This window comes from Amblyomma mixtum, chromosome 5 (assembly GCF_055824585.1).
Source record: "Amblyomma mixtum isolate Tamu chromosome 5, ASM5582458v1, whole genome shotgun sequence".
NCBI lineage: Eukaryota > Metazoa > Arthropoda > Arachnida > Ixodida > Ixodidae > Amblyomma > Amblyomma mixtum.
This window is the reverse complement of record NC_143016.1, coordinates 170,384,730-170,397,067: the sequence shown is the minus strand read 5'-3', so window position 1 is coordinate 170,397,067 and position 12,338 is coordinate 170,384,730. Positions and strand designations below refer to the sequence as shown.

Here is a 12,338-nt window from a genome sequence, read left to right as displayed (position 1 = left end):
TTGTGCTCACTAGGGTTACGTGGATATTTGAACGTTTCAAACACTGAATGTGATCTTCAATTCGGGCTTCGAAGCAAATACAGTCCAACCTCGTTATAACGAAGTCACATTTTGCGCGGAAATTCGTTCGTTATATCCAATATTCGTTATAAAAGTATACAGTCAAATTCCCGCAAGAGCGAACTCACAAATCAGGATGCTGGCCAGGTGCAAAAACTAATTTATTTAAAAAACGACGTAATCTTTGTTTGGCGGCACTTCACACTATTTGACAGGGGAAATTTCTTGACGAAATCAACACAGAGCAGCGCTTTCCCGATGTCAGCTGATTTGGCCACAGGTAGGTTCCCGAGTCAGCGGCCTCGGCACTGCTGAGAGATCGCACTTCGCCATCTTCACATGCATCGCTGTTTCTATCATCATCTGTAGAAACCACCTGATCAACAATTTCTTGGTCGGTCAGTTCGGGCGCCACAGCCAAGTTGTCATCTGCACAGAAGAATTCCTCGAACGTAACGTTCGGAACCGCCAGTTGACGCCATGTCGTCTCGCCGAAATTGTCCGCTTGCCTTCCAATTGCAGGCAGAAGCTTTCTGCCTACTTCTCGCAGTTCTCGGCGCCAACGGCTGCTTCTTCGCCAGACAAGACGTGGCAAACAATCCGATGGCGGTCATTAAATCGCTGCAGCCAGCCACTGCTTGCATGAAAGTCATTGTGGCCTCAGACGCAAGTCAGACTTCTCGCCTTCATTTGAAGGACGGCACCAGACACAGGCAGGTTAGGCGCTATAACGTCCCTGAACCATGCAAACAAAGCATCTTCAACGTCCTGGTGGTGACAAAGCCTTACACTCTTGCTGTCATTCTTCACAACGCCTGCAGAGTGGACGTTTGCAATCTTCTGCCTTGCGCTCCAGATGGTTGATAGAGTGCTAGGCACAACACCGAAGTCCGCGCGCAATGACTTTTCCTTGCGCCCGCTGTCAACCGCCCTGAATATCTTTATCTTCGTTTCAGGTGAAACTGCTGTATGTTACGACGCATTCCACGACAGTGTCTACAGAATGGACTGCAGAGATCATAGAGATAGTGCGCGAGTCGGCAATCGTGGCAGCACGGTGGCCGGGGAGCACGGGCGTTGGTTTGATCACGTGTCAGTCACATGCTAGATTCATTTGCTCTCCCTAGATGGTGTGGCGTGCGGAAGCGCGGGTGATTCAAACACATTTTAGGTGTGGGCAATTCAAAAGATCAAAACTTAGCGTGTTTTGAAATTTTTTTCCTACTTGTTTGCGCATTTTGAGCCCCGTGAATACAAAAACTGCTTTGTTATAACCGATACAGTGTTGAATTGTGAATTTTTCGTTTCGTTATACAGATAGAACTCCCATAGAAACAAAGCATGTCCAACCAAACTTTTCTTTCACTTCGTTATATCCGATAATTCGCTGTATCCGTGTTCGCTATAACGAGGTTCGACTGTAGCAATATTCAAAAACCAGTGAATATTTTAGAAGTATATTTCAAAGTTTGAGAATTCAAGAAAATAAGCTGCCAGATGAACCAGTTCTGACACTTCCTCCCGACTGCACTGCTCTGGATGTCGGCACATGTCGTACACACGGCACAGCGGCACGACCACAAACTGCCTTCAAGAGAAACGCACTAGCTGTACAAGACAAGTTTAACCCAACAATAAGAGAGAAAATTTTCAAAATTAACTATTCGTCACAGCAGCCAAAATGAAAGTTCTTTCAGATAAGCCTGAAGGACTCCAAGTTCTAATGGGCCCTTAATTATCAGCTTTAAGCCTACACTCCACGTCATTTCCACCTGGAAATCACAAGTTCAATGGCTGAGGTTCCTCCAAACGACAGACATGTTTCAATTGGGAAGTGGCCCCCGTACCTTGCTGATGGATGCGTAGAGGGTCTCGAGCTCCTCGTGCCGGGAGGAGAGGGCGGAGGTGGTCGGCTCCGAGGGGAAGAGGCCCATGAGGCGGGAGAGGAGGGCGTGCACGGCCCGGATCACCTTGGAGTTGGGGCAGCTCATGCAGGCCGCGATGCCCCGCTGCAGCGGCTTGAGGCTGGCCAGGATGGCCTCGCTGCGCAGGATGCTCAGCAGGAACGCCAGCAGCTCCAGGGCCGTGCAGATGTTGCCGTAGTTGGGCTGCGCACTCTCCTACATGTGCAGCACATCCACCCGCTCAGAACAAGCTGTCACGCTTCAGCGGTGACACAGTCGCACAACTCCCAAACACACGGACTCCATGCCAACAACCTTTATTGCACTTCTCCCATCTCCCTGCCGCCGCTGCTCAGCCTCCTGATGATGATGACTTGGCGATCCACTAGTGCCCTCTCGTGACATCACCCGGAACTAAACCTTCCGCCCCCACACTGTCCCATATATGCTGAAGGTTCACAAGTTTGAAAAAAATTTAAATATTTGTCGAAATGAAATGTTTATATCACTGTACAACTCAGAATCATTCTTTTATTAGTGGAAATATTTTTCTCAACACCGACTTTGGAGGCATCCCACAGTGTAGGATACTAGGCAAATTTGCTAGCTGTTATGTGTAGTAAAGCTTCAAACATTTGATGTCAACTTTAAAATCACATTTCGCATCACACGAGGCAGCCCCCTTGTGACAATGCGCAAAAATGATGTGTTATTCTTGCAAAATCACAATGTAGTCTATGTGGTCAAATAAAAAAAAAAAATGGCGTTCAAAGAAGACTGGCGGATCTCTCTGAACACACGTAATGAACAAATATGAATGTGTACGGCCCAATTGTGTCACAGAAAAGGTTTAGACGCTTTTAAACCTACGCTAGCAGACGCAAGCTTTTACGAAATAAACTTAAAGGGTTACTGCACAAAGAAAATAGTGTCCTCCATGTAGGATGCTAGGGACACACCTGACCACATAATAAAGTATCGATTTACATTGACTGCGGCTTGGAAGAAAGCTAAGCTTTGCAACCCATCAGAGGATGGCCAGCCACACTGTCATTACCACCAGACAATGGAAGTCTAGGTGGAGAGCAGTGAGCATACTGTTGCGAGTAAGTCGAGCACCTTTGATTTGCGACGAGTTGGTTGTGCAGCACAGGGAATAGACCAGGGAGTTCTCTCTTTGAAACACAAACTACTGCCTGAGGGTCCGACAGAGGAAAGAAACTGTTAATGCAGCAGCGGGACACTGCCGCAGTCGGTTAGGGGGACTGACTGGAGGCCGTGGAAGTAACAAGGGCCCTGGTGTGAACCAATGCCGCAACGCTAACTCCTTGGGTCCGAGCATGCGAAGTCTACACTGCCTCGGACGGGAACCATCGGATCAGTGAGGGCTTCTGGTGGGTACCAGTGCCGCAACGCTAACTCCGACGGCCCATGGCGAACTAGGGAAAGAGGGCCTACACTTCCTTCTAGCTCGGGGACCACTGCCTCTCCCGAGTGCCCATTTTATACTCTCCAGATTGCACCACGGGAGTGAAAGGAGCAGTTAAATTCAGGGTTGGGTTATTGGTGACCGTGGCTCCCTCTGTCGGACATCATCACAGGCTGTTCATGCTTTTTATTCCTTCTTAAAGAGTACAGGTGGCCCTGCTGCGCTACACTATGCTGATTCTGGCAGCCATTTTCAGCAACAAAAAATATACAGGTACAGTCTTTGTCACAAATATGCTGCCCAAGGGGTTTGCTTCCAAGCCGTGTAACGGGGCTCTTAAGCACACATTTGACAGTACTATGCTTAAGAGAGTTGTGGACTCAAGTTCCTCCCGCCATCGTGAGATAAGGATTCCCGAGCATGCAAGAGCAGCCGCGATGCAGCGCTCAGAAGCAGACCCCTTGGGCTGTATGCTTTTGACAAAGACTGCATATATCAATGCATGAAAGCATACAAGCAGAAAGCCTTCAAATTATTTTACAGTAAAATAAGGTTACAAGTTGAGATCAGCTTCACATAAGTTTTACTCAGACAGAAACTCCGTCCGAATATTTTGCACCATGGGAGAAAAACTTCAGCATTACTTTTTATGGTTAGCTGACAGGAAATAAATAATAATTTGTTACAACAAAAACTGTACTCTGGCAGGGTTCAATCACTCCCTGAAATGCTTGGTGGTACACGACATTCAAGTAAGAAGGTTTTCCTTCCATTAAAGAACACGGGTGCCTTTACTGAACTTTCAAAAGTACCCAAGGCAACAAAAAAGATGAACTGACTGACATCGGATGGACGAAAACCACCTGCACAGGTCGAGTGAAGCTGCTTCCACTAAGCAAAGGCTAAGAGCACACAGTCTTCTTAACCTCAAGGTGATGCCCTGGTCATTCTTTACCCAAATTGATAAACACATGGCCAGGGCTGAGACAAGACACTCAACAATCGAGGAAGTGGCAACCTGAACCATGATGGATGCCAGTGGTGGGATGATGCACATACCACAGTCATGAGAAGTTTGTCAAACCAGGCCAGCTTGAGCTCCGAGTTGGGCCACACGTCAGGCTTGAGAGCCGTCTTGAGGAGTGCCACACATCGCCGGGAGAGCACCTCTCCTTGGGACCCAATGTTTGTCGACGATTCATTCACCTGCATGCAGAAAGAAGCCCGCATTTTCCAACTGCCATGCTACAAGCTCACACAGTTGGTTGCAAGTCTTCCCACCATCTGGGACTACAGTGCCAAATAACTGCAGCTGTCAATGCAAAAGTCATCATCATCAGCCTTACTACGCCCACTGCACGGCAAAGGCCTCTCCCATGTCTCTCCAATTAACCCTGTCCTTCGCCAGTTGCGGCCACCGTATTCCTGCAAATTTCTCAATCTCATCCGCCCACCTAACTTTCTGCCGCCCCCTGCTACGTTTGCCTTCTCTTGGAATCCACTCCATTGGCCTTAGGGACCAGCGGTTATCTTGCCTCCGCATTACATGCCCTGCCCAAGCCCACTACTTCCTCTTGATTTCAAATAGGTTGTCATTAGCCCGCGTTTATTCCCTCATCCACTCTGCCCGCTAGCTATCTCTTAACGTTACACCATTCATTTTTCTTTCCATGCCTCGCTGCAAATAATCTAGCACCTCAGTCCAAACACAGCATTTAGCAACAAACAGGCTGTGAAAGATTAGATAAAGCGGCGTAAGAACCACAAAACAATGGGAAAGTAAGAAAGCAAGTAACGCGAATAAAATGGCGACACCTTATACCATATAAATGCGTGTCAGGGCCGCACTTTGTTTTTCTAGATTCAAGGCCCATTTCCGGGGTGCGGCCCATACATGCAATGTGCGAAAAAAAAAATTTTTTTAAGTAAAAACCCACCAACTAGGGAATGCGCGGCATTTATTCTACGTTCAATCTTCACTTGTGGAGCCTTCCATTTTCATGTTCAGAGATCTGAGCCAGTTCTTTGCTGTCTACAATCATAAAAAACATCTTTTAAAGTCACATTTGGTCTGTCTCTGGAGAAAATCTTTCGGGATATACAGCTGAGCCCACTTATAATGAACCTGACAGTCACATGAATTGCATTCATTATATCCGATGTTCGTAGTAAGTGGACTCCCATATTACAGCCAAAAGTAACATTGATTTCTTGAAAACTGCACTATGCACGTCTATTTCTTCAAAGCCCCGTCTCAAAATCAGTCAGACCATGCAGTTTCAGTTTCATTTTTCTGGGCTTTGCGCAAGCCCGTATCAGTCAATTAACCAAGACCAGCTGTGTGCTGTTTCGGGATTGGTGCGAGCGCTTTCGTTCATGTGGTTCTTTCTCTTCGGATCTTCTCGTCACGTGCTGTCCACTAACCTAACATGCAACACTGCTGCTTGTAAGTTGAGGGGTGGGACGCACAGCAGTGGAGCTGCAGCGCAACCCATCGCACCGTGAAGGTTTCTGGGGAGGCCCCTACCACTTTTGAGCAGTTCTGATTCAACACGCTCGACAGTATGCACGCAATAAAGCATCTATGAAAATGTGAAAGTAATAACTGCCACACCATTCTCATCTTAAAAGCAAGCAACCATTGCCCCGTCTTTCCCCAAATAAATGTGCCGCGATACAAGTGGTTCTCGTTAGTTTTTTGGGATCATTCGATGATTCGAATATCTTCTCCAGTCCCGTGAAGTTCAAATGAACGAGCTTTTGCAGGCATTAGAACGATCAAGCCCCTCTGGGTCTTTCCTGTCATTAAATGCTCTAACGTCGTAACGTTTTCCATTTTTTGGCACAACCCGGTTATAACAATTATTGGTTACAACAATGGTATTTCCATGGCACTTCAATACTGTTTTGAGTGGGTTTGACTGCACTGTTTTCCTGACGTTTACCCCTAAAAATTTCTTTCAAATACCTCAACAAACAAGAAACTTGGGTGTTCTAGGGTTGCCTTGATGTGGCCGTGCCCCATACACCCACCTGACATGCCATGCGCAGCAGGAAGTTGACCAGGGCGTCCGCATGGTGCTTCTCGATGGGACGGTCCGGCCTCGGGGCCGCCTGGCGTGCCCGGCCACTCTGGTCCAGCAGGCGCCGACTCTCCTGCACACATGCCCCGCACAGATGAGCCCAAGTGGTAGCAACATGCCGTCTAAAACACACGCCTTGGAGCTATGTGCCCTAGCACTTCCAAGTGCCATGGGCATATGTACTTTTTTACTATGCCTCAATACAGTAGAACTCTGCTGTTACATTCCCGGGTACTGCTTTTTCCCGGCTGTTATGTTTTCCTGAGCCAGTCCCGACTAAGCTGGGCTTTTGCAGGCTTTTGGAAGCCATTCAATAATCCAGCTTTGGTTAATCCAGACATCATAAAAAGGAATAGCACTACAGACCAGGCCAAAGAAAGAATGAGACCGGACTAACCCCACTTTCCGCCCTGACTGCAGTAATTACGATGCTTTTTAAGAGTCCCCTAAAATTCAAATTAACAAGGTTTTACTAGATATGGCACCCACTGGGCACAGGCCTACAACTTTAGCATAAAGATAGTACACAGAAGACCATCAAGAAACACATACAGGCTCACAAAACACTGCCACATATCCCAAAATACATCCAATTACTAGGGGTGTGCGAATATCAAATTTTTCAAATACGAATCGAATACGAATACTTAGTTCCGAATATCGAATCGAATATCGAATAATCAAGGAAAGACGCATTTAACCACTTGAAAATATTTATTTGAGCATCCAAGAACATCACAGTTCAACCATCAACAGAAGGTGTGTGTGGCTGCACAGAAAGTATCGAAGTCTAGAACGTTATTCTTAGAAGAGTGGAATTTTCTCAGAAAATGGCTAGTGCTCAGCACTGATTGAATCTAGCATGCCATAAACGCAAAAGCGCGTTGCTGGGATGAACATTAAAGGTTGTTGTGAAGAAAAACCAGGTGCTCCACATGGTCAGGCAGGAGTCGTTTCCTTCTATCTGAAACGACTTCTTCAGGAGCAGAAAATTCCCTCTCACTTGGCACTGAAGTGACAGGTATTGCGAGGTATTTCGTGCACAGCTCTGACTATACCAGCTTCGCTGGTATAGCCACAAAGAAGCTCACAAGCACAGTCAGCTACGGCATGGCAAAACATTACGCATGGCTCTGGACGCCACCATGTTGTTATGTCTATGTCGATTGGACTTTCGCACCGAAATGTACGCCGGTGCTTGCAATAAAATATTCGGCTAAGTACGAATATTCGCATGGGATCGAATAATCGAAACAACACGAATACCTAGACTTCGAATCGAATACGAATAGCAAAAATCTAATATTCGAATTATATTCGAAAATTTCGAATATTCGCACACCTCTACCAATTACAGCTTTATCTGATTGTTGCACATCCTCACACACAGAGCTCCGTCCAAAGACAAAGAGGCCTAGGCATTTGCAGGACAAATCACTTTTATAGACAGCCTGCCAGCATCAACCCATTGAGCCAGAACTGCATTGTCACATACCACTTGAAGTTCATATAAACACTGCCCTAACGCAGCCAATGCTGCAGGCCCCCTCCCCCCCCCCCCCCACCCACCTCGGAGGTCTGCGGCTGCGGCTGCTGTTGCTGCTGCGCCTGTGGCTGCTGCTGTGCCTGTGGTGCCTGCTGGGCCTGCTGCTGTTCCTCGCGGTGGCGCTGCATCTCCCACCGGATGACCACCTCGGCCAGGTCCACGGCCAGCTTCTTGTGCTCAATGTTGGCGTTGGGCGTGAAGCCCAGGCGCTGCACCGAGCTCACCATGTGCTGGATGAGGTGGTGGCGCACCGGGTAGTAGACGCGGTAGTGGCGGTACAGCAGCTGCAGCATGTGCACCAGCTGGGCCAGCGTGTGGCCCTCCTCCACGATGATCTTCTTGGTCCAGTGGGTGAGCATCGTGTTGCCGTCCTCCATGCGCGCAGGCATGGCCGGCGTCAGGATCTCCAGGGCCTGCCGCACCACCGAGCGGGCCTCCACCGCATGCGCCTTCAACAGGCTGTGGAACACCTGGGTCACCACAGCAGCAACGTGTGAATGCTTCAATGCAAGCTCCCACAAAGCATGGGCAGGAAGGAGAACCCAGCACGGTAGTTGCCAGGCCAACCTTAGAAGTCCAACACAGCATTGATTCCAAGCACTTTCCTGTCCTCCCCCAATCAAAGAACTCAGTCCCGAGGAATGGACTGCGGCACTGGTCACCACTTCTCCTCCAAACTTCCCAAGACTGAGTTTGGTGACTATCACACGAGGGGACGCGCTTTACTCGTCCCTGTGGTTTGCTTCCCCGCAATGCACCCTCAACTTGTCCCTAGTGGTTTGCTTCCCCGCAATGCACCCTCCTCAGTTGTGTTACTGTAACTAACAAGGGAGGGCGCTGGCATCGCAGCGCCATGAGCACCACGGATGGCGTATTTGCTGCGTGCGCGGGGGAGAGACGGTCCTCTGGCTCAGGAACGGGGAAGCGCGCTGACGTGCGGTGCGAAGCTCCGCTCTTCGCCGGCTGGCACGAAGCCTCGTGGGGAGGAACGTTCACCCCTCATTTCGTCCTGCCCGTCCTCAGAGTTTCCCTCTGCCCTACCATGGGCGAACTTTCGCTCGTAGCTGTGCTGGTGAGTCGGACGTCCTCGATTCCTCAGCGTATTTTGTTGCTAGCTCGTGTTATTGTTGTAGCAATAAATGCCTTGTTTGTGTCAGCCAGTGTGTCATTCCTTTGTTCCCTCAGTGCAAGGCCCACTGTGGTTGGCATGCGCTCGGTAGCGTACGCGACCACGGGGTGGGGTCCGGCGGTTTTGAACTGTCAGCCGTAGTTAAATGAGGAGAACGTATTTATCTCCCCAATTTAAAAACCCCACACATATAACACACTCTCCAAGCTTTCTCCTTGCGTTATTCCACAGAAAGTGGCGATGAGAGAGTCCTAGAGTCACCACCACACAGCTACCTGAATAAGTGCTAGGAGGAATGTGGCTCTACTGAGCTCTCCATTGCGTTCTAAAAAGATGGCTCGCCCTGCAAGATTTTTCTCTCGGCTTGGCTTGGCATGGCATGGGACTAGGCTTGCCATGCGACTACAACTGCAACTTTTCCCGATAAAATCTGAGTCGCCTGTGTGCTAAACAACCCTTTCTTTACAAAAAATGCAACCAAAATATACCTTAAATTACATGTGGTGCAAAACAACGTGCACTGTCACCGTTTTAAGTAACTCTGGACAAAACCAAACTCACTGCTACTGCAGCATGTGCCTACCTATAAACTTCAAGCATTTGCACATACAGTAGAATATTTAGAAAAACATAAAAACACTGCATATACAAAACCGTGTGTATGTAGCGTCCCATCGCTATCAATCGCACACATGGCACACTGCACAAGCAGCCGGGGTGGGGTGCCTGGCTACGTAATATCATCTGAAGTAGCACATGCACAGTGACGTGAACACTTGATGCACTACCTGGCGATGAGCAAGCAGGACGCAAGAGGAGATCAAGTCCCCTTCTGTGAATTGTATCGTGACTTGTTTTCCTTCTTGAGTGCCATCACTGCCGAGCATTGTACGTCGGAGGTGATAGGCAACTGATGCCACCAGTCAGGCCAATCATGAGGGGGGAGCTGAGACACCAACCCAAACTGCATGAATCTCACAGATTTCATTCCACTACATAAGATGGCACACCCATGGACTTTTTCCCGAAATGGACTCCACTCCAAGCCCCAACGAAGCAATCAACAAGTATACTGGCTACCACAGTGCAGATACCAGCTGCTGTCACGCTCGAAGAGCTAAAGGCTCCAGCTTTGCAGTTCTCAATGTAGATGTGGGGAAGACTGGCTAAAACATTCTCAATGCATGCCCGAATTTTAACAATGGGCTGATTCAAACCCTCTCAAGCATGCTTACTTTTTTTTTCTAGTTAAGGTCAATCTTCCACTACACAAACCCCAATTAAGAGCCAAAAGTTCTTTGTTTGCTAAAGATGAGGCCACTTTCATGACTGTGCCTCGGCAAGCTTTTGAAAGCACTCTCCAGAGGTAAAGGCAACGAGTTCATTTTCAGAAGCAATGCCACCTGACAAATCAAAATATTTCCATCAATAAAGAAATGAAGCGACTCCAAAAAGCACGCTATAGCGTTTCCTTGGTCAAGGGGAAGGGGGGTCAAATAGCTGCCCTTCAATGAACCTATGCACAAACCTTGTATAATGGTTACTAAACAGTGATAACAGAAAAGGCAATGGACACAGGGAATGATAACTTCCCACCTGCCAATGCAGTGGTCATGACACCATAAGAACTATGGTACATAACATATATCGAAGGTTGTCTCTCCAACATAACTGCACCTGAAATTCTCTTCACAGCAGCTTGGTGCAGTGGACTCATAGTCTTCAACACTGGCACCATAAGTTCCGAGCTACGCCTTTGCCACGGCCTGTACTGTTGCACTCTTAACCTCACAAAAAAATGATGACTTCCAGTATGCTGAGCACTGTTGTACCCCTACTGCCCTGCCGCCTTTCGACGCAGGGCCCAGCAGAAGCACAACGTTCCGAACAATCTATAGCAACGCCCACCATGCTTCAATCGAGACTTTTAGTACAGCGCATGAGCACTTACGTACGTTATATGCAAGCATTTAGCAGGAGGTTAGAGTGCAAATCGCATGAACCCTTTGTTTATCGGATGCCAACCCGAGCGCAACAGTAGTGCAGATTGCAGTGGCGTCATCTAGTGTTAAGATGTAAAAATATTTTGGCACATTTTTCACACTCGGCCAAGGTTACCTAAGCTGTATCGCGTAGATAGCCAGTCCCATGGCTAGCTCAGTAAAGCCAGGGCCTAATTTCTTTTAGGTAACTGAACTGAGCAAGGTTTTTAATAACATCATGCTGAGTTCTTCCGAACCCTTTTGCCAAACATTGCAACGACTACATTTGGCAAGACTATGACTACCTTGGCATAAAAATCCAAATCAAGCCAATCCACAGCAGGCGGGGTCTTGTTAGGGCTAGGAACAGCGGAATCGTCACACAGAATCGAAAATAGGGCATGTCTATCAATCATTCGTTCTGCTGGTGGCGAGAGGAGGCAAAGTGAATATCACGTGTTCCATTTAAGGGCAACAAATATGCCTAAAAAATTGGCAGTGGCTTAGCTCTGGTTAAGCCCGGATACACAAGCGAAAAGCTGCAGTTATGCTTGGTTTGATGTCATGGCTGTCACAGATCGCGCACAATGCACTGGGAGCAGCACGATAACGGTGTAGGCAAGCACGTTATACGTATAGACCTCCTTGTGTAGTAACTGTTGTAAACACGCGGCTGCAACAAAAGGTCAAACGGTGGCGAGCAGGCGAGTGCGCAGTAGTAGCGGCGGTGAGGAGGCGGTGCACATGCGCTGTAGTGCGTGGCTGCACCGAAAGGTCAGGCGGTGGAGGCGGCGGCAACGGCTGCAGCCACCTGTGCCGCGTGTGACGTCACTCGGTTTCGCGCATCCGCAGAACTCGCCATTTGGTTTCACGGCATACGCGAAGCTCGGCTCCGACCCTCGTAGTGAAGCTTTTCGCTTCAAAACCCAATAACATTGACGAATTCTCTCCGAAGCGGGTGACATGGGTGCCACCATGTTGATAACGCTATTTTTCCTAGCGTAAGCAAGAGCACGCATGCTAAATTCGAAAAACAGCGTACGCAACGCGAACGTACGTAAAACCGATTTGAAATAGCGTTTGGCGCATGCGCAGTACGAGGACGTTATTTTATAGCGTTCGCTATGCCTTTGCGCACGTCTGCGTAGGCTCTACTGAAAGTCTCTATCGTGGCAGAACGAGCCACGACTAGCGCTGCTACCCGT

The 12,338-nt window shown here is 48.4% G+C and overlaps 1 protein-coding gene across 4 annotated transcripts in view; it reads right to left on the bottom strand.

Moving 5' to 3' along the window:
* Positions 1-12,338, bottom strand: part of Nipped-A (Transcription-associated protein Nipped-A) — a 170,124-nt gene that overhangs the window by 60,082 nt on the left and 97,704 nt on the right. For all 4 annotated transcript variants that reach the window (XM_089546329.1, XM_089546330.1, XM_089546331.1 and 1 more), the window contains 4 exons: positions 8,046-8,492; positions 6,427-6,549; positions 4,453-4,599; positions 1,908-2,180 (listed from right to left, as the gene is read on the bottom strand). In XM_089546329.1, the coding sequence (XP_089402455.1) occupies positions 1,908-2,180; positions 4,453-4,599; positions 6,427-6,549; positions 8,046-8,492 (990 nt within the window). The remainder of the gene's footprint in view (positions 1-1,907; positions 2,181-4,452; positions 4,600-6,426; positions 6,550-8,045; positions 8,493-12,338) is intronic.